Here is a 20892-nt window from a genome sequence, read left to right on the forward strand (position 1 = left end):
ATACCTGATTGAGTTTTACATCATAAACTATTGATTCATATTCAACTTGACAGCACAAACCAGATATTATGGAGTAACATACAAAAAGTTGGAATGTAACTATCTCAAGAAAGTCAACATGCATTTATATTTCTAACAACATTTTTAATATGTAACATCATCATACTATGTACATACAATTTCTAGTATATATACACGGTCCATAGATTTAGAAATTCGATTTTGGCTCTTATGACAATATGATTAGCTACTCTACATCTTCTAATAGCTAAATGATTGTTCCTATTAGGACTTATAATAGATTAATTATGGTGGAGCAATTAACTGATACTAGCTAGCTAGATAATTTATTCTATTTTCAAGCAAAGATAAGCTAATTAATGAATTAAAACAGTACCAAGGTTAGAATCATGTATACTGCTCTTTCATTTGCTTTGTTTAGTTGTTTAAAATTTCAGCTTTATAGGCCTTGATTAACTAACTTAACAAGACGGCGCAAAGCATCTCAATTGATTTTGTTGCACATAACTTTATTCTAATCTCCAAATTTATAAATGTTTTCTCCACTCCATAACACAGTTAAAAAACTTTGAGCCGAAATGAATCCAAATCAATCATTGCTAATATCATGCAAATCCATTGTTTAGAGGTGTCACAGAATTCTAAAACATATTTACATACATTAAATTATTTTTATATATCTTTTGTAAAATTAATACAAGAGTAATTTTTTTTTTTAAATAAATATTTTTAGTTAAAAGGGTCCACTCAACTAAAAACTGAAGCTGATGGTTGACCCCTAAATCGATTTATATACTTTATCAAAAAGTTATTAAAGTGCAAATCATTGTAACTAAACCCCCAGTTGATATTTCCTAAAAAAAAACCATTTGATATTGACTTCAAGACATATGGTAAAGAAAAAAGTGTAACAAAAAATTAATTGATCCTCTAAAAATTTAGACGAGGTAAATAACATGTATAAAATACTTTATAGACGCACATTAAGACGTTTACTTTGGAGGAGGATTATTTTTAGTAAAGAGAAAAGGAAAGTGATACTATTGGTTTCATTAAAGTGATATGGATAATGATGATTAGCATCATGTTTAAGGAAGAAAGTAGTGTGGCTAATCATAAATCTTTAAGTCTCTCCTATGTACTAACCACCATGCGCCGAATTTGGTTAATTGTGTATGAAATTCCCGCCTTTTTCTAGTGAGTGTTTTTTTCTTTTTTTTTTTTCATCAAGTCGCCAACCCAATTTCATTCATGTGGGCTGTTGGGCCCCGCAATCCACGCTCCAATCTTCTTCTATTTTTACAGCGTTACACCCTTGCTTACATTAGGGGACCAGTTGCACCAATGCACCATACCTTAGCAATATACATAGTACGTAGATTTAAAAAGATTGAGAAGGTTAATATATATTTTCTCTGTTCCACAAATATTGTAATAAGGATGAAATTAAGCATCCCAAAACACATTTTATATACTTAATATCTATAATTATATAAGACTATAAAAGTAAAAATTATAAAAAATTGATATTGTTAAAGTATTTTACGAGACGAATCTAATAAGACCCCACATGACTATATTTTACTTGACGTATAAATCATAATATGTGGTCAAACAAGCATGATGAATAGTGTAAAATTTCAATTGTTGCAATATTATTAGAACAAAGAAAGTATACATTTGGATGCACGGTACACTCAAGGATATTTTTTGCTTATTTTGATGATTAAAGAAGATTATTGTTCATTTAATCATCAAATGAGCAATAAATAACCTTAGGTGCTTGCTTCTTACAGCCAAATGTATGGAAAATTTTATTACAGCTGCTTATACACAAAATAGTCAAGATAACAAATCATGATCTACAAACTACAATCATACACTTTTACTTTTGATCATGTCGTCCTTAAAAGTAATCTAAAAAAATAGTTTAACACTTTTACAGATTAAGAGATTATATCAGGGCCCAAATGGTCTTAAATGGCCTAATATGCAAAAATTCTGAAAGCAATTATAAGAAAAACATGGAGACAGCAAAACCCGGAGCTTTGACATAGCTTTCTTTCAACAAACACATGTAAACAACCCAGAATCACACATGCAATTAGCAAAGAACATCAGATGGTCTGCTACAACTAATTACAAGATTAGCTATCTGCTTTGTAATCATCACACCCATTTGCATTCTTTATAATGGGCAACGACTTCCACACGTGCTACAAAAATTTCCTACTATGGTCCCAACATCAACATGGCTCTTCCCTCCTTAGCTTGATGGTTAACTTAAGATTACTTGTGAGTTCTGACGACTATTTTTTTTCCGAATATTCAAAAATACTACTCGTACTTATTTCTTACTCTGTATTAATATGGTAGTCTCTCCGTTTATTATAATAAATTTTATTCGTGACTTGATATTGTAAATTTGAACTAGTTTTGTGATAATTGTTGTTCTATGAATTTAACTGCGGTATTTTTGAAGATTAAGGCCGCTAATCAATTATGAAAATGATTAAATGGAGACAAGTCCACAATTGTAGGTAGTAACAAAAGAAATTGAAATAGTAAAAAGAATGCATCGCCAACATCTTCATGGGTTGTCAAGCAAGCATGCGCTAAATTGCTACAATAATCTCTAATTTACTATGATTACTTGCGTCCATTCAACTTTGCATTTTTTACTTTTGCATATGATTTTGATTCCTGTACAAGAAGCATCACGATGACTCCATTTGATTATTGCATGCTTTCATGTTATAAAAGTTTCACACTGTTCTCAAAAGGACAAAGGAAGGTTCTTGTTTACAATCTAGTCAACTTTGCGTAAAGACTTGAAAAATAAAAAGTCATGATCTTTTTTTTTTTTTCCAACGAGAAGGACACCGAGCATGAGAAGCTAGCTTTGATCAATCTTTGATCTCGGTTAGATATAAGAATAAATAAGAATCAAGCCGTGTTATCTCAAAGTCTCAAGTTCAAACTCAACTTGTCAAGATTATGTTTGAAAAATAAAAAGTGTATAGTTTATGTCAATTAGTTAAAATACTAGATATTATGTGATATTTAAAGTCTAATAAAGTAAATCAAATCTCGGCTACATCATCAATGATTTGTAACCGTCTTAAAAAGTGGCGCGGAATTTAATTAAAGTCCATAGTTGTAGCATATATATACATTTGCACCGTTTATATTTGCCACCTTGACCATCATTGTCGATTATGTAAGAAAATTTATAATCACACAATACGGAGTATCTTGGAAGTGGCAAGTTTTTGCATTAATAAGCGTGAAAGTCAACCGTATAGATTAAGAAAAGTATGGAGAATGTGTTAATTAATGTACATCATAATAAGCCAAGTAGGTTTGGATGGAATTTAACATTGGAAACAAGAGTATACATGTAATTCCAATTTCGGTAATACTTTGCTCCAAGTAAGTTTGGGTAAAGGAGGTCACATTGTTCAAAAAACATGATTTTGAGCATCTCCAATAGATACAGACCATTATCTTCTTTACCCAAATCCATCCTCCTTCAATCGACAAGGCCTCCCTACAAAATTCAAGCCAAGGGCCTTTAATTTAAGTACGAGTAGTAAAGATTACTAGACCCTTTAAATTGATTTAAGTATTGTGTAGAAGGCTGTACATGATCTGATGTACTTACAGGGAGAAGAACAATTACGAACACTAGCAGCATCTTTTGATCATGAGGATTCGACGTTTTCTCCCAATCCAAGTAACCCAAATAGGGTCTATGGACACCAGTCTATATCCAGCATTGGTGTACAATGAACGAGCACCGTAATCATCCTCATATGCTCTTAGCACAAGATATTCATGTCCCCATAACACTGCTGTTACCTCACAGGCTTTCAACAGAGCAGTTGCTACTTTCTGCCTCCTGAACATATATGCTATAAATCTGTTAGTAACTCTGTACTCATATAAGTTTCTGATACTTAACAGGTTAAACAGTCGCTTAAATCAAATAGTTAGGAGTATATATCTAAAATTGGCCCTTGGGCAGTCGTCAACAAGATTTAATTAGCTTTTTTACACAGGGAGTTCAGTGGTTGTGAAATTAAGAAATTATTACTTTCATGTCCTGTATTATTCATAATTAGGAGTGTCACTGAGAAATGAAGCTCAACTCGAGGTGTTTTGAAACAAACATATAGAAGTATAAGACAAAAACCTGAAGTGTTTGGAAACGGCAATTCCAGAAACGTAGAGATACTCTGGAGCTCCTTGGAGGTGTTGCATCACGTCGTTGTCTCTTAATACAGTGACATCAACTACACCTACAAGTTGCTGTTGATCTTGTTCTGCCTGAGAATTCATTGAAGTATCCCTATCATACTCCTTTGCGGGCTCTGCCACCAGACATGCATACCTGTTTTTATTTTTCTTATCATTAAAATAAGAACTGTATTCATATACAACTAGCAGGTATATATCCAAGTATCCAACAAGAACTTTCAGGATAAACAACACTGTGGTTAGGGCATTGTTGTGGGTGGGTGTTTAGGGAAAGGCCTTTAGCCTGTGTATCAGGCAGCCTGGTTTACAAGCGAAACTAGGACTCTATGGGACATGGAGTGACCGTGAATTACTGATTAAGAATCCATACTCTGTACCAGTTTTGATCCTATGGCATCAACTTCAAGCACTAAACCAAAAGTTCGATAATTAGCAATCTCAGTTGATGGATGTAAGGAAACAAAGGTTTGGTTTTGGCTTGACTGTTACAGAACCTTGTGAAAAGTCCAAATTCCTTTTTTGTTTTTAACATTGCTTGTGAACTGTGAAGCCAAAACTTGGCCAAATAACATAAATATAAAAAATTATTAGGTGCACCTGAGACCATGCGCTTTTAGAGTTTTAGGTAACGCAGCACTTGAGACCACGTGCTTTTAGAGTTGAAGGGAAGTATAAATGGTTTATCATTACAATTTTTTTTCCTGGATTGTTTTCAAGAAACATATACTCGTAGCCTCTACAATTTTATGCATGACGATTGTGTTTAGCTGTTAGATTGCATAACTGCAAAGAAACTTGTATAAATTCAACTCTACAATGGCAAATAGTTTGATTTTAAGCGAAGTTACCAAAATTGCATGCATCCACAATTAATTTCCAATTGTATCTAGACTAAGCAATGATTCTTTTTAGTTGTTTGTATTAGGATGAAGAAATTACCTGTCTGGAGGAGAGTTGCGTAATCTATAAACAAGTCCAGCAAGAACTTCAGCCTGACAAGATGATTTACTATATATATTAAGGTCATTTCATCAAAATTATACGACAAATTACCCTGTAATTAAGCATTAATTCAAAAGTTTGACTGGAAAAAACTTCAATTATGGTGATCATAGAACTCATCATAAACAAATAAACAATGCAATGTTGTAACAAGACGTCACATTTCCCATTAAGAGCTATGCATAATAATTTAAAACAGAATTCCCCAAATGATTAGTAACATTGAACAACGTATAAATCTTTATTGATCTATACACATGTCATGACATGCGCACGGCACATTGGAGGAGAGTCTCACCAGCCACCACTTACAAATCTATTAACATTAAATCCTAAAACCAATTCCGATTATTCTTATTAGTAGTAAAACGTCCCAACTCACATCTAAGTTATTATTGCAATAAAGATAATAAAGGAGAATAATTAAATTAAAAAGAAAGGGTACCTGAAAAAAACTAAAGAACCAATCATCAAAGAAAAGAGAAGGAACATGAAAAGCTTCGGCTTGAACTTGAGCAACCTTCTTCATTTCATTCTTATCCTCTCTCATCCTCCTCACTTTCCAACCATATTCTTTCACCAAATACTCAATCTCTCTATTTTCATCAAACCCTTCATTTTTTCTGATTCCAATTTCAGCCATCTGATCAATCATAATCCCCAGTTCTTCATCTGTACTAGGTGGATGCTGCTGTACCAGAGCACTGCAGTTACTGCTACTGTTTATATTATCACTACTAATACATGCTGCTTTAAATGACCCACCTCTAATAATACACTTATTATTATGTATTAGTACTAATGATTTTGTAATAACAACTGGTTTAAATGACTTGGATTCACCAGAAATGGAGAGTGTTCTGGAAATGTTGAGTATTTGATGGTTAGCTTGTAAATTAGCCATCATAATCTTTATATAAATACGATATTATGTCACTTTTTATGTGACATACAGTTTCTGTATCTAGAATTAGAGCATGATTATAATTTTTTTTTGAGAATTTTTGTGACTCAAATGTTGGATTGTTGGGTTTGTTAATGGAATGTGGAAGAGTAAAAGAAATGAGGAGAAAAATGAGATTAGGCGCAAGTGGTAGTGAAGAGGGCGTAGAATACGGAAACGCCAGATGGGAGAAGGGTAGCCTAACACTTGGCATACCTTAGAGTTGAGGTTTAGATTTTGTACTAGTGGAATTGCAAGGAGACATGGGTACAAACTCCACATACCAAATTAGCATGCAATGCCTAATGTCACAAAATGGGTTACGATGACTACTAAATTTTATCTCATCTTATGTGGCCATATGGGTCTTACATACATTCAATATAATATATTTGTATCTTGATTTTTTTTACTATCTCACTCATATGTCTAACTTATTTCTTATACAATCTGACAATCGATATTTCATAAATATTACAATTACAACATATATAATTTAAGGAAATTTTATTACAAAGATCACAATATTTTCTTTATCATCTCCTAATTTCATTAGATAAAAGCATATAACAAATAACAAGTTTATCAAAGAATGAAGATCTTTTTTTTTTTTTTTTTAAAAAAATGTGTTATGTTTTGTCCCATTAGTCTATGATCAATGGTAATTGGTAAAGACTTAATTTTCTTTTGATCTAAGATTTTTTTTTTTTAGAAAAAAATTGAGTTATGTTTTGTCCCATTAGTCTATGATCAATGGTAATTGGTAAAGACTTAATTTTCTTTTGATCTAAGACTTTTTCAAATGATTTGGATTTTTTTTTTTTTTTTTTACGGGTATCTCTATATTATGTGGAAGATGGTTGTGTAGCGTAAGATGTGAATTGAACCTTATATGTACCGTATTGAAGACTTAAAGTTGTGTCATACAGGGTACCAAGTAATTGTACGTACGTGAAAGTATCTTTCAATTACATATTGCTTTTTTTTTGGTACAGCATAAACTTAATACAGTAAATTAAAAAGGAAAAGGGGTGTGAATGAATTTCATTTTTATCCAAGCCACCTGAAAGCTTTCAATTATCCACCTCTACCTATAAAGATTTCTAGTAGGAAAACACGTTATTAGCAAACTAAAAACAAAAAAGGGTGTGAATCAATGTAATCTCAATTTCATCTCCATGTTTGTTACGGAGTATTATTAGCAAATGGGTTGTTAAAAAAAGTTTTGGTCAATTTTCTTGGGCCATAATTGGAATGATGATCCTTTTAATTCAATTTTGGACAAAAAAAGTTGGATTTTATCTTGGTTCAATCAATATTGACATCAATTTACATGTCAAAAAATAAATAAATTCTATAATCATATTAATTTTGGATAGTGAATACGAGTTTGTTTTGTCAATTGAACACATAATCATAAAATCGACACGATCATTAGATTCTATATTAATACCAGATTTCCTTCACGAGAAGAAGGCCCAAAAGGGCCACAACCCATGAAACAATACCAAAAACAACCAAAACCCAATTCTAGGTGCTTCCCCCTCCAATTCCCTTTATCCAAAATGGCAAAATCCAACTTCTAATCACTCACAAACACTCTTGACTCATCATCAACAGTCAACATCACAAACTCATCATACATTCATTTACAAACCACATTTCCAACTCAAAGAAAGTCCTGGACTTTACCAGAAAATTAAACCCTCAAACAAAAAAAAAAAAAAACAAAAATGTAAAAATCCAAATCCAACGGTCACCAAACTCTTGCATCGCAATCCCACCAAATCCAACGGTGGAGAACCAAAGAGCCTTCTAGAACACTCTCCCTCCAAAACTTCCTTTTTATAACTTGATCATCTTTATCACTTTCACCTAACCCATAAAAAAAAATTGAAACAAAAACTTCATAAACAATCATCATGGCAACAACCTCAGCAGCAGCCCAAATCAACATCCTAGGAAAAATCACCAACAAAAACAACACTACTTTCCTGGGACAAAAACTCAGGAACAACAGAGTTTCAGTACTTGTTAGCTCTAAGAGAAGAAATGGCAATATTCCAGGACACTCTAGAAGGTTCAGTGGTTTACGAGTGGTGTGTGAGAAGGTGGTGGGGATTGACTTAGGGACGACAAACTCCGCAGTGGCGGCAATGGAAGGTGGACAACCTACCATCATTACCAACGTTGAAGGGCAGCGCACCACGCCTTCTGTGGTGGCTTACACCAAGGGTGGGGATCGCCTCGTGGGTCAGATTGCGAAACGACAGGCGGTGGTGAACCCCGAGAACACGTTCTTTTCGGTTAAGAGGTTCGTAGGGAGGAAGATGGGAGAGGTTGATGAGGAGTCTAAGCAAGTTTCTTATAAAGTTGTGAAGGATGAAAATGGGAATGTTAAGCTTGAGTGTCCTGCTATTGGCAAGCTATTTTCTCCTGAGGAAATTTCTGCTCAGGTAGTACTGATTTATTTCTTGGGTTTTTCGTATGCTTACTTGCATTGTTGAAATTAAATTACTGAATGAGAGCTGTTGTGCTTGTGAAAAAAAATGCAGGTGTTGAGGAAGCTTGTGGAGGATGCATCAAGGTTCTTGAATGATAGTGTTAATAAGGCGGTGATTACTGTACCGGCTTATTTCAATGATTCTCAGAGGACTGCTACTAAGGATGCTGGTAGAATTGCTGGTTTGGATGTTCTTAGGATTATAAATGAACCTACTGCTGCTTCATTAGCATATGGGTTCGAGAAGAAGAACAACGAGACGATTTTGGTTTTTGATCTTGGAGGTGGTACTTTCGATGTTTCGGGTAAGTTCTTCAAAACAGAAGACTCCGATTGTGAGAAATTCTATGTAATCTGCAGTAGTTTACTTTTTGATGCAGTACATCAGATTATCTTACATTGCAACTTTTTCTGCCATTTGCAGTTCTTGAGGTTGGAGATGGAGTTTTTGAGGTGTTATCTACATCAGGTGACACTCATTTGGGAGGCGATGACTTTGACAAGGTAGGAAACAAGGAATCAGTATGCCTAATGATGTGTTAGCTTTAATCGGTTCTTTACTCTTGTACAGTGAATGATACAGTTTTTGTAATTGCTGCTGCAGAGAATGGTAGATTGGCTAGCAGAAACTTTCAAGAAGAATGAGGGTATTGATCTTCGGAATGACAGACAAGCTCTTCAGCGTCTAACTGAAGCTGCTGAGAAGGCAAAGATTGAACTTTCGACCTTAACTCAGACTAGCATTAGGCAAGTATATGTGTATCATACTTTAACACAGAATTGTACCTTTAGAAATCATTTCAGATTATACTAAGATCATCAATGGTATGTTTTGACAGCTTACCTTTCATTACTGCAACACAAGACGGCCCAAAACATATTGACACAACCCTCACAAGAGCAAAGTTCGAAGAGTTATGTTCAGACTTGCTTGACAGGTATAATGTTCAGAAAACTAAAGTAGTTATTTGCTCAAATTGTGTCACTTTGCTTTGATTATTGACAGGCTGCTTTAAATTCTGCAGATTGAAGACACCCGTCGAAACTGCTTTAAAGGACGCACAACTATCGATTAAAGACATAGACGAAGTTATCCTTGTTGGAGGATCAACAAGGATACCAGCTGTACAGGATGTTGTGAAAAAGATGACAAGTAAAGACCCGAATTGCACTGTCAACCCTGATGAAGTAGTAGCCCTTGGTGCAGCTGTTCAGGTAAGTTGTTTTTCATTCAGTTTTGAATTTACGAGTCTTTGGTGTAGGTCGTGGTTTAACTCTTCCTTCCCAAATGGCGGTCTATTTCAGGCTGGTGTGTTGGCTGGAGATGTTAGTGACATAGTTTTATTGGATGTAACACCACTGTCTCTGGGGTTAGAGACACTTGGTGGTGTTATGACAAAGATCATCCCAAGAAACACAACGCTGCCTACTTCCAAATCAGAAGTTTTCTCAACTGCTGCAGATGGGCAGACAAGTGTAGAGATCAATGTTCTTCAAGGAGAAAGAGAGTTTGTGAGGGATAACAAATCACTAGGAAGCTTCCGACTAGATGGGATACCTCCAGCTCCGCGTGGGGTACCCCAAATCGAAGTTAAGTTCGATATTGATGCCAATGGAATTCTTTCTGTCACAGCAATTGACAAAGGAACTGGAAAGAAACAGGACATTACCATAACTGGTGCTAGTACTTTGCCTAAAGATGAGGTATGTTTTTGAGTGACTCCCTCTGATTCTTGCATCACTTTAATTTTTACAGACAAGGCAAAAGTCATTATTTGTGTTGAAATATGTTTGATTTACACTTGAAAACAGAGTTGCTGGAAAATGACCTGACCTAAAAATTATTGGTTATAAACATGATTTGAAGCAGCAAAGCTGTTTGGATTGATATTAATGTGAATGAATGATTAATGCAGGTGGAAAAGATGGTTCAAGAGGCGGAGAAGTTCGCACAAGAGGATAAGGAGAAGAGAGATGCAATTGACACCAAGAACCAAGCTGATTCTGTGGTGTATCAAACTGAGAAGCAGCTGAAGGAGTTGGGAGAAAAAATCCCTGCAGCAGTAAAGGAGAAAGTTGAGACCAAACTAAAAGACCTTAAGGATGCTATGGAAGGTGGCATTACTCAGAAGATTAAGGATGCCATAGCTGCAGTAAACCAGGAAGTAATGCAGATGGGGCAATCTTTGTACAGTCAACCAGGAGCGGCTGGGGCAGGTCCTACAGCTGGAACTCCTGCTGATTCGACTGAATCTACTGGAACCGGTTCTGATGGTAATGGAGAGGTGATAGATGCTGATTTTAGCGAAAGCTAATGAGGAGGTTATCTAGCAAAGAATTTTCCATTCAGCTCACAATATATACTGCGGGCTTACAAGTGTTCATTTGTCTGCTAACTTATGAGCCATCTTGGTATACCAATGACATGCATAATATTATAGGAGATCTTAGAAGTTATCTCAAATCAAAAATATTTCTGAAAGAAATCCTTTCTTGAGGTGTGTTGTACTATATGAGTAGAGTTAGGAGGACTTGTAAATTTTGGATGATTTAAAATAATGTTGTTCCGAAAGACAAAATGAAAAGGTTCATTTGAAAAGCTAGCAGAATTATTATTATTAATTTTATTTTCCTTTAATTGACGCCAATTGTTTCTGCAGAAATCTTGCTAAACATAATACCATATTTAAGTTATTGCACTATGCAGGAACAAGTATCCATTAATAAGATTACACCAATGGAGGTGCATAATGTGTTTAACATCATAGGTTGGTCACAATACAAAGTAATGGGAGAATCCAATAATACTAACAAGACAAAAATATGAAGCAAACTCCTCAACACCCCCCCCCCCCTACCTCAATCTCAACCCCAAAAAAAAACCACCACCCCAACCAATACACAAAAAATCACTACAGGGCAAGCAATTCTACAACTGGAATCGAGTGAAACACTAAACGAGGAATATTAGCATTTTCCTTGCTCTTCCTCCTCACCTTACAATTGATCAAGTGAGGGGGTGCCGGGAGGTTATACCTGTTACTCGATGATGAGCCTTATCAGTTCACATATTGTATTCCTGTAGCTGTTGTGCTCCCAGTGTGAAGTTGAAGAGCAGTATCGCCAACCACCTGCATGTTTGTCCATCGTTCAATCAGTAGATTCAGTGCCAGAATATCCAGGACTATTTTGAAGTTATGCCTAGAAAATGAAGATTTGCCTTTTTCTAAAAGCATAAGAACAAGAAATCTGAATATTTCACAATGTGCATGGCCATGAAATGATAGAAAACACAAAATTTATGCATACGAGGCCTACACTCACTTTCAACCAAGTTGAGATAGTGAGAGTCATTGAAATCTCTACGTATTTTCCTATCCACAACATATCACAAACAAATGTAAGGATCCTCATTGGATCATTCTTTTCAATTCATGAAATGAATGCATCCCAAACCAACATATGAACATCAGACCCTTGGATACCAGTGCCTGAGGCCCTTATTCTAGAATTAGCAGTTGATTTTAGCATGTGACGGAACTTGATCCCAGATCACCAGCTGTAGCTCATTCAATGCCTTGCAGTGTTTAACATAAATGAAAATGTGCCAATCATACCATCCACTTAGAATTCAATGTTGTACACTCTATTGACAGTTTACAACCATTAATATCTAACTCAATCATTAGAAAATTTGCAGTTCGGACACAATTTTTAGGTGATCCCCACAGCCTTATCACTAGCCATCTAATTTAGGTTACTTATAAACTGAACAGCTAGAATAATATATTTCACACGCATTCCGAAGACATTGCATGATATGAATCATAGGTCAATGCTAGTGCTACAAAACCTTTATGGTTCAAGAGGCATCATAAACAGCCACAAATTGGAGCAGGTATATCGTAAAAAGGTGGACTAGGTAATATCGAATGAGAAGTTAGAGATTTCCCAAGGATATTCATAACAACGGATTTGATTTACTTAAAAGTAATATCTTAAAATCTTAAGCCCGAGACTTTCATACCTTTGCCATGGATCTATAGGAATATTCTGTAACCCCAGCAACATGAGGTGTGATTAGAACATTTGGAAGCTGCAAAATTGGATCGCTGGGATCGAATGGCTCAGTCCAAGCAACATCGATACCCAAGCCTCCTAAATGGCCAGACTTGAGACTTTGTGCAACAGCATCATAATCTAGGAGACCTCCACGTGCAACATTTACCAGATAGGCCCCCTGCATACATAGTGAAAGAGCCAAAACAATTGGATTTCATCAAAATGAACACTAGGTAAAAGATCTAAACAGCACTAAGACATTTTCAAAAATTAGTTGAGCTCAAAGTTTCTCATTGTAGATCTTTTGCTTCTCTATAGAAAATTGTGACATGCTAAGCAAAACACACCTTTTTCATGGACTGCATGAATGAATGGTTTATGATACCAGCCTAAACATTAGCAAAGACACACCTTGGTCAGCACCTCCTGAGACAACATGGAATTTGACAGTACAAGCAAGTCAATATATTAAAGTAGCATTACCGTCTCACGGTTCATATTTAGGCAACAAACAACTATGTCTGCCATTCCTGCATACTTGTATATATCATCATGGCTACCCTTCTCATCAACTAAATCAGTAACACAATCATTATGGGCTGAAGAACCTGAAGATATAAAATTTATACATGACACCAAATCGTAAAAAATAAGAGCATAATTGGAAACATAAGTAGTTAGTTTCACAAATGCAGTAACAGTCAAACCATTTAATTGAAGAGAGGACCAACTACGTTTTGTCGCAAGGATCTTAACATCAAATGGTCTCAACCGCTTTGCCAATTCTTGCCCTATATTCCCAAGACCCAAAATTAACACCTGTTTATGCATATATGAACTTCATGTTAGCTTGCAAATTTAAGTGAAAAGTGAAAATCAATTAATTAGATAGAAAGCAAGGAAGTAAACACCAAACAATCAACTTCACAACTTTTGCTGACATAAAGACCTTTATCTAAATCCAGTGCTATAAACAAGCTTTTCACCGATTCTGTTTACTACACCCATCCAAGTCAACATCTACAAATGAATCTACTACACTATAAACAAGCTGCACCTGGCCACGCTAGGGTTTGGGACAACTTTTCACTAACTTCTAAGCTCATTGTTGGGATGACACATGAAGAACACTTGATCATTCTTCATGATTGAATTTTAAACTGCCATTTGTATTGACACATGAAGAACAATTGATCATTCTTCAAGATTGAATTTTGATATTAGCTAATGATAACTGATCGGTTGCCTTCTCTCAGTCAAACAACACAGATAATGTTCAGACACTATCAAACCCTTCAAAAAGAAACTGTGGCTTGAAGTTCTGACTCATAAATGAAGTAAGCAGAGAAAATGTAAACTATAAAATCCAAAAATCTTGGTGCAGTAAGTAACACAGCCAGGGGAAGGGGAGGGGGGGAAAGGGGATCTCACAGTTTTCCCAAATAATGTTCCACCAGCAGGCTCGCCAAGTTTTTTCAGCTTTATTGAAATCTCCATCTCCTTCTGCAAAATGTTAGCAAGAGAAGCTTAAATACAAGACTGGCAGATGAAAAGTCCACAAAGAAACAAGACTATAAAAATCCTTCAATAAGCAATGGAAAATGAAGTTTGTAGACCACTAAACAAAAAATAGCCTACTTGTTTTCGTAAAAGGCCCAACATCAGATATATTGCCATCTCTGCACAAGAAGCAGCATTTCCAGTGCCATCTGCGGGAATTCTAGCAACTTTAATTCCATGTTTTGTGGCTGCATCTGCATCAACACCTGCTCCAAACAGAAGCCAGACACAATGTCAATGAATGCACTAAATTCTGTATCTTCCCTTCAATCACTGAAGAAGAAAAAAGAGTATACAAGAAATTATCAGAATCACATAAACAATAGCAAACCCAGAGATATACCCTCTAAGCCAACACCAAACTGTAATATGAGCTTCATTTGTTTTGCACGAGAAATAATATCTGAATCTATACGCATCATCCTCGGTATGCACATGTGGTAGTTGCCAATAACATTGGGCACATCACTTAGAGGGATATCATCAACCTACAATAAAAATTTCAACATGGATAGACTTTGTTACGTAGATACATTATCAATGTATAACTACCAATCTACCATATTTGAAACTTCTTAGACAGTTGGACATCTCTAAGAGGCTTGAAATTTTATTAGCACAAAGAAAGATTAAAATGGCAAGAAGCAATATGTACTCCCTCCGTTTGGAACTCACTTCATGAACACGCAATTTAAGAGAGAGATTAGTGAGTGTAAACAGAAAAATTTATTAACCTAACCCTTTCCTCTAGAAGTTAATCACCCTTGTAGACAATAAGTTTCCATACCACAAATTGTCCATGATCAATCAAAGATCAACCCTAACTCGACCCGGGGTTCGGTTTCTATAAAATTGAGGCAATATTCACTTTCAATTGGATATCTAGTACTAAAATAAGTGATATCAAATCAATGTATTCCTAATGTTCAATATCAGTGAATCAAGACTACAGCTTTTAGTATTTTAACAGCATTGCTGGGTAAATTTTACCTGAATATGAGGATAATTACTCAAATACTCTTTGGTATAATTATAAGAATCAACAAATTGTTGCCCACAAAATAGAACTCGAGTAATATGCTCATCACTTCCACCCATTTTCTCTACATTCACCATTGAGCTTGCTGTTGACATTTGTTACAAACATAAACAAAATTAGAAAAACAAATATTGTAGATTTCACAATCAACCCAATTTGAAGAACTTTTAGTTGAATATACTCCATCCCAAATTTAAATTAAAATAAAATAAATAAATAAATAAATAAAATGGGGTTGCAAGTTAATGACTTTTTAATCAGAAAATTAAGAAGCAATTAATTAAACATTTTCCCAGAATCTCGAAACTAAAAAATTAAATTTTTTAAAAAAGGTAAGAGAGTTGATTAGTTTACCAGAGTGAAGATTGAGAGAGGGAGAAGCAGCAAATTTGGAAGCGCACTCAATAATTCGCCCAAAGCTAAGGGAAGGAGACACTCTTTTGGTGAGCAACATTATTTCTTAGTTTTCGTGTTTTATTCGAAAAAGTCTTTTTACATCAAATGGTTTTGTTCGTAATCATGTATCACGTGGGAATAATTGTTTTTATTTGTCTTTACTTTGACCTTAAATTTCAGTTCTTCGTCAATTTTAAATTTCAATTCTTCGGCAAAATTAGCGTCTTGTATTAAAAACTACTCCATAGTCCGTACTTAAAATGTAATTGATTTAGAAAATGTTACAATACAAAATATGGAGTATTGACTGAAATTTTTATTGAAAAGATTAAAACATAAACAAAAGTATGACTACTAATTTGGATGGAGGGAGTAAAAGATAAGCTCCTAAGACCGTAATTATCAAATTTTGTATTTAGTATTACTAATTCTTTTTCTAAATCATTTTTTTCAAATCAATTTTAAACCTAACTATATACAATCAATTTCAAAATTCCAGGTATTCTCATGAATAAAAATGTAATTTTTAAGACAAAATATACATGTTCTTTTCCTAATATTATGTACTAGGTACATTATGCACAAGTTTGGTGTACTATATAGGCTGGGGAGCCAATTTGGTCAACAAATGACCACTCGGCCTAGAAAAACTTCAAAAATTGAGGAGAGAAGAAGAAGAGTTTGGATTCACTACTTCTTATACCATATAAACAGTTATAATTGCGTAGTGTCTTTCAACCATGCTTATCTTTTCTGATAGCAAAGTGTTTATAAAAAGGTAAAGACTAATGAAAGAGGGGTCACAAAAGTAGATGCCATTTCTTTATGAAGAAAAAAATTGCTAAGGTTAAGACTAAAGGAAGGGAAAAGAAAAAAAGATTGCTAAAGTTCTTTAAGGTGGAGCCGTGGAGGTTCGTCAACTTTCTTTAATTTAATTTTGTTTGTATTATATCATCCAACTTATTTACCAATAAAATAATAATAATGATTATATAGTGGAGCATGATTTCGAGGTTAGTCATATTATTATTTACAATAGGATTGATTCATATAATACCTTTCATTGAGCCGCTCATTGAGGTTGAGCAAATAGGAGTGGTCTATCATCTCTCATTACGTCTATTGTGAAGTTAATTGCGCGACAGATTATGTTGTAGTTTTTGACCACTAAATTTCAATGTTAAATCCTAAAAATCATTTCATTCATGCCCTTCCTTTCAAAACAAAGCAAACATTTGATCACAAGTCTAACTATCTTAGTAATTATTCTATAAAATAATACTTGTAATATAGATGAAAGTGGATTTGAATGTTTGGTGAAACTGATTCGACCCAAAATTCTTCTTATCCGAATATGCCCCATCTCGAATGAGTCCACCATACCCTCGTACTAAATACCATTTCTAACACTTCGAATATGACCCGACTTGAATAAATCCAAGTCGAATAACGTAATTACCATTTCTACCACTACGTGTACTACACTTGTCACTGGACATTTGGCCATAAACAAACAAAACAAATAGTAAAAGTATTCTTCTTTAATTAAAAGAAAGAAACAACCCTTAAACGTCGTACGAGTATGACTTGTATGAGTGAATGATTCCGAATAACAGATATAAATTAAGATCAGGGTCGTATACAATTCACAAAAATATTGGTATAAGTTTTCTGTAAAAAAAAAAAAAAAAAAAAGTGCAGGCCTCTGTTCTTTGTCGTCAATTTCCTTCACTGGTACTCAATCTCACTCTATTTCAGTTTTGTTTGATTCAAAGTTCCTTGCTTTCTGTGTACTTGTTATTGTGATTTTATTTTAACTGATCAAATTATTTTATTTTGAGGGAAATTTTGATAAATGAATTGCTTAATCATTGATGTGCTTACTTTTTTTGTAACAAAAAACAATATAATCTGTGATTTATTATTTATATCATGTATATTCAGGGCATTGATTAATTTTTCAAAATAGTATGGATTAATAATTGTACTATGATTTCCTTCTGTTCAATTCTGAGTTAAAATTTTATCTGGGTTTTATTTTATCATGCCAAATATGAAAACCCTTTTGAGTATTGGATTAATTGAGTTTATTTTGTGTTAGAAATTGGAATTGCATGTATATTTTTTTTGGGCTGAAAATAGTGAATTAGATTAAGGTTATACTATAATGTAGGTTTTAATAGAAGGGGTTTTTCTAATTTGTGAAATTAATTGTTTTTCTCTCACTTAAATCAGGAAAAATGAGAATGAAAAGAAAATCCCTAATTGAGGAAAGGTATTACGGGATCAAAAAGAGGCAGATGAGTTTTATAAAGATGGTACAAGAAAGAGCTGTTAAAATGAAAACTTCTTGGGTGCCTTTTTTACCTAATGATTTGATGTTTAAGGTCTTTCTTTTATTACCAATCAAATCTCTTTTGAGGTTTACTTGTGTTTGCAAGGCATGGTATAAGTTGATCCATTGTGCTGAGTTTGTTGAGGCTTACAATAATCATGCTGAGACCACCCCTATCATACTCCGGGGAGTTGATAACAAAAGACCGTTCACATTCCATGTCGAAACCCAACTCAGCCAAGCTGAAAGCTTTTGTTTGTTTCCTTGTAGCTCGGGGACTAAACAAAGCAAGTCCATCCATTTCTTGGAAATTGACAATGAGAAGGGCAAGTTAATTGACCTCAATATTAGCTGTTCCGGATCACTTGTATCCACTTGCAATGGGTTGATTTTGATCACCTCTATGCAAGGACTTATGAAGGAAAGAAATTCCTTTTTGGATCAGCCTTTGGTTGGCAGTCAAGAAAAACCAGGGCGGTTAATTGTGATGAATCCTATGACGAGAAAATTGATAGGGTTTCCTCCAGGAACTCTTCCGAGTAAACTTCATGAGGAATCGTATGGGCTAGTTTATAGCCATTTAGAAGGTGTTTTTAAAGTGGTGCATTTGTTCAAGGATAAATCAGGGTGTATTGCTTGTGAGATTTTAAGCTTGCAGACAAGATCATGGAAAGCGGTTAATGGGCCAGTTGGAACGCTTTTTAATAAATTAGGCCAGGCACCTATTTCAGCTCTTGGAGCTTTGCACTGGCTTCCTGGTCCATCTAATTCCAATTATATAATCTCTATGGGGGCTGATGATGAAAAATTCTCCGTGACAGACCTTCCAATGACCATGGGAATGTATGATAGGCTAGTCGAAATGGGTGGTTTTCTGAGCTTTGTGAACAGTTTGGATATGGACCATATAGATGTGTGGGTCTTGAAGGGGTTAGAAGGAACGAAGTGGGTAAAGCAGCACACCATTTGCATCGATGCTCTTTTGGGTTATGTGGATAATGAGGAGTACTCTTTACCTTCTTTTGGTTTGAATGCCAAAGAAATGGTATTTAGGAGAAAAAAGAGATTGTATTCTTACGACTTTGAGCTTGAAGAAATCAGAGAGATTGAAATGGACCATGAAAGTATCACAGCATATGAGAATATTATACCCCACTCGAATAACCTTGCTACATGGGAATCTCTTGAACCAATGAGGTAAATGCTTTTCAGGCTAATTACTCACTTATATGTTGATGTTCTAGTAATAGAATTGTGCTTTCTGTGAAGTATCACAGCATATGAGAATATTATACCCCACTCGAATAACCTTGCTACATGAAGTTCTGTTTTATCAATTAATCTTATAGATTTCTGTTCCTCCATGATGTTTTCATCTTACTCAATTGCACGCCTCATAAAGCATTTCAACAGAACTTGAGTGCATTTAAAGATCTTATTTTTCTTTAGAATTGACAAACTTTAAAACTTGTTTTTAGTCCAATGAATGATCAATCTACCACGTAGATATAAAGCATTGGTGGCTGTAGGATTGATTTTAGTTTCGCTTAGCTAACTGAGAGCAGGTGCAAGTGCAAGTGCAAGTGCAAGTGCAAGGCTCTACAAGTCCAACATAAAACTTTGGTGATGACTTAATCTTCCGGAGGATATGGGGGAGAGTCTTACAATAGTACAGTATCTTAATTTCTACTTCTGTATGAAAGTTACGTCTTATAATTAGCTGTTACTCATTTATAAAGGTTTACACTTTCGAAGATTAGATGTATGTATTCATGTCCATACTGTTTAATCTGTAAAGCTCATCATCTAAGATCTGTTTTAGGCAATACCAAATTATCAATGCTTGGAAGTCACAAGGACTTAAATCATAAGTAGTTTAGATTGTGAGGAAAAAGCATGGCTTCGTTAGTATTCTGATGTACAATTTTAGCACAGCCTTCGCTCTTGATATTATCAGTCTTACCCTGGGGGAAAAACTTTTGTCTAAGTAGGTTGGGCCTGTATTAACTGCTTACATGTTTGCGCTGCGTGTATATATTATTATCCCCTTTTTAATTGCAGAATCAGAAACAACAAACCCTGACCGGTTCATTTCTTTTCTTCTATAGTTAATCCTGAAGATTTTTTGCACCATGCCTTGAAGTTCTTGAAGGCCTGAAGCTGCTCGAGAACATCTGAACATGCGTTAAGCAAACCGTGTTCATTATGTTCCTTTCCACTCACATATATATTCATAATCTATTTGAAACTTTGGATCAGCTCGATGACTTGATTTTATGGTCGTGGTTTGATTATAGGTATGCTGCCATATGCAGTCCACATATATACACTCTTGTATATTTGGAAGTTGTTGCACTAAGAGATTGAAGTATTTATGCAGATATAGAGCTTGTTCCAGTGATCTAAAATTGTGTTTAAGGCGCATCTTTTACCTTCTATTTTGCGGGTTTGTGCTAACACGATCTTTGCTGTTTGTACTTCCTCCGTTTTTTTAGTTGATACCATTTGACTTTTACACTATTCACAAACTACACTTTGACTAGCTTTTGTGATTTATAGTTACGATAAAACATAATCAAGTGGGATCTTGTTTGAATCGTCTCAATGTATATTTATTAATATTAACTTTTTATAATTTTACAATGTCGAGAATTAGAAATATTAATCACTAAAATAGCGTGTTGCGTGAAAAGAGAATGATGTCAACTAAATAAAACGGGAGGTAGTATGATATACGGTGTAGAATAACCTGTTTACTTGGTGCTGTTTTA

The 20892-nt window shown here is 34.7% G+C and overlaps 4 protein-coding genes across 6 annotated transcripts; 2 read left to right on the forward strand and 2 right to left on the reverse strand.

Moving 5' to 3' along the window:
- Nucleotides 1-3370: 3370 nt before the first annotated feature.
- On the reverse strand, nt 3371-6572 carry LOC110725217. Of its 3 annotated transcripts, XM_021904702.1 has the most exons (5): nt 5729-6554; nt 5221-5273; nt 4217-4414; nt 3686-3922; nt 3371-3571 (listed from the first exon to the last, which is right to left on the reverse strand). In XM_021904702.1, the coding sequence occupies exons 1-4, from the start codon at nt 6188-6190 to the stop codon at nt 3709-3711; spliced, it is 927 nt and encodes a 308-aa protein (XP_021760394.1). In that variant the 5' UTR covers nt 6191-6554; the 3' UTR covers nt 3371-3571; nt 3686-3708. The 3 variants fall into 3 exon arrangements, with proteins under 3 accessions (XP_021760394.1, XP_021760395.1, XP_021760396.1); XM_021904703.1 differs by having other exon boundaries at nt 3371-3922; nt 5729-6564; XM_021904704.1 differs by lacking the exon at nt 3371-3571 and having other exon boundaries at nt 3842-3935; nt 5729-6572.
- A 1516-nt stretch (nt 6573-8088) lies between these two features.
- Nucleotides 8089-11328, forward strand: LOC110725218 (stromal 70 kDa heat shock-related protein, chloroplastic-like). The gene is made up of 8 exons (XM_021904705.1): nt 8089-8682; nt 8782-9034; nt 9154-9233; nt 9334-9476; nt 9569-9667; nt 9755-9944; nt 10035-10433; nt 10646-11328. The coding sequence occupies exons 1-8, from the start codon at nt 8149-8151 to the stop codon at nt 11042-11044; spliced, it is 2097 nt and encodes a 698-aa protein (XP_021760397.1). The 5' UTR covers nt 8089-8148; the 3' UTR covers nt 11045-11328.
- A 92-nt stretch (nt 11329-11420) lies between these two features.
- Nucleotides 11421-15889, reverse strand: LOC110725219 (hydroxypyruvate reductase-like). The gene is made up of 10 exons (XM_021904706.1): nt 15745-15889; nt 15342-15475; nt 14695-14839; nt 14430-14557; nt 14223-14294; nt 13499-13610; nt 13275-13399; nt 13139-13180; nt 12757-12969; nt 11421-11860 (listed from the first exon to the last, which is right to left on the reverse strand). Exons 1-10 carry the CDS (start codon nt 15842-15844, stop codon nt 11789-11791), a joined length of 1143 nt encoding a protein of 380 aa, XP_021760398.1. The 5' UTR covers nt 15845-15889; the 3' UTR covers nt 11421-11788.
- A 1415-nt stretch (nt 15890-17304) lies between these two features.
- LOC110725220 (F-box/kelch-repeat protein At3g23880-like) lies at nt 17305-20645 on the forward strand. Its single transcript, XM_021904707.1, has 3 exons — nt 17305-17520; nt 18022-19318; nt 20230-20645. Exons 2-3 carry the CDS (start codon nt 18027-18029, stop codon nt 20231-20233), a joined length of 1296 nt encoding a protein of 431 aa, XP_021760399.1. The 5' UTR covers nt 17305-17520; nt 18022-18026; the 3' UTR covers nt 20234-20645.
- Nucleotides 20646-20892: the final 247 nt, after the last annotated feature.

The sequence above is a fragment of the Chenopodium quinoa genome, unplaced genomic scaffold, assembly GCF_001683475.1.
Source record: "Chenopodium quinoa cultivar QQ74 unplaced genomic scaffold, ASM168347v1, whole genome shotgun sequence".
Lineage (NCBI taxonomy): Eukaryota > Viridiplantae > Streptophyta > Magnoliopsida > Caryophyllales > Amaranthaceae > Chenopodium > Chenopodium quinoa.

Bases quoted from the DNA above. Each gene is read 5' to 3' on its own strand.
- LOC110725217 (XM_021904703.1), bottom strand. From the start codon at position 6,190: ATGATGGCTAATTTACAAGCTAACCATCAAATACTCAACATTTCCAGA. The intron at 5,274-5,728 runs GTACCCTTTCTT...TCATCTTGTCAG, and splicing joins GGTTCTTTAGTTTTTTTCAG to GCTGAAGTTCTTGCTGGACT. The intron at 3,923-4,216 runs GTTTTTGTCTTA...ATATATGTTCAG, and splicing joins GCCGTTTCCAAACACTTCAG to GAGGCAGAAAGTAGCAACTG.
- LOC110725218 (XM_021904705.1), top strand. From the start codon at position 8,149: ATGGCAACAACCTCAGCAGCAGCCCAAATCAACATCCTAGGAAAAATC. The intron at 8,683-8,781 runs GTAGTACTGATT...AAAAAAATGCAG, and splicing joins CTGAGGAAATTTCTGCTCAG to GTGTTGAGGAAGCTTGTGGA. The intron at 9,035-9,153 runs GTAAGTTCTTCA...TGCCATTTGCAG, and splicing joins TGGTACTTTCGATGTTTCGG to TTCTTGAGGTTGGAGATGGA.
- LOC110725219 (XM_021904706.1), bottom strand. From the start codon at position 15,844: ATGTTGCTCACCAAAAGAGTGTCTCCTTCCCTTAGCTTTGGGCGAATT. The intron at 15,476-15,744 runs GTAAACTAATCA...AAATGTCAACAG, and splicing joins CTCTCTCAATCTTCACTCTG to CAAGCTCAATGGTGAATGTA. The intron at 13,181-13,274 runs GTAATGCTACTT...GCTAATGTTTAG, and splicing joins TAAATATGAACCGTGAGACG to GCTGGTATCATAAACCATTC.
- LOC110725220 (XM_021904707.1), top strand. From the start codon at position 18,027: ATGAGAATGAAAAGAAAATCCCTAATTGAGGAAAGGTATTACGGGATC.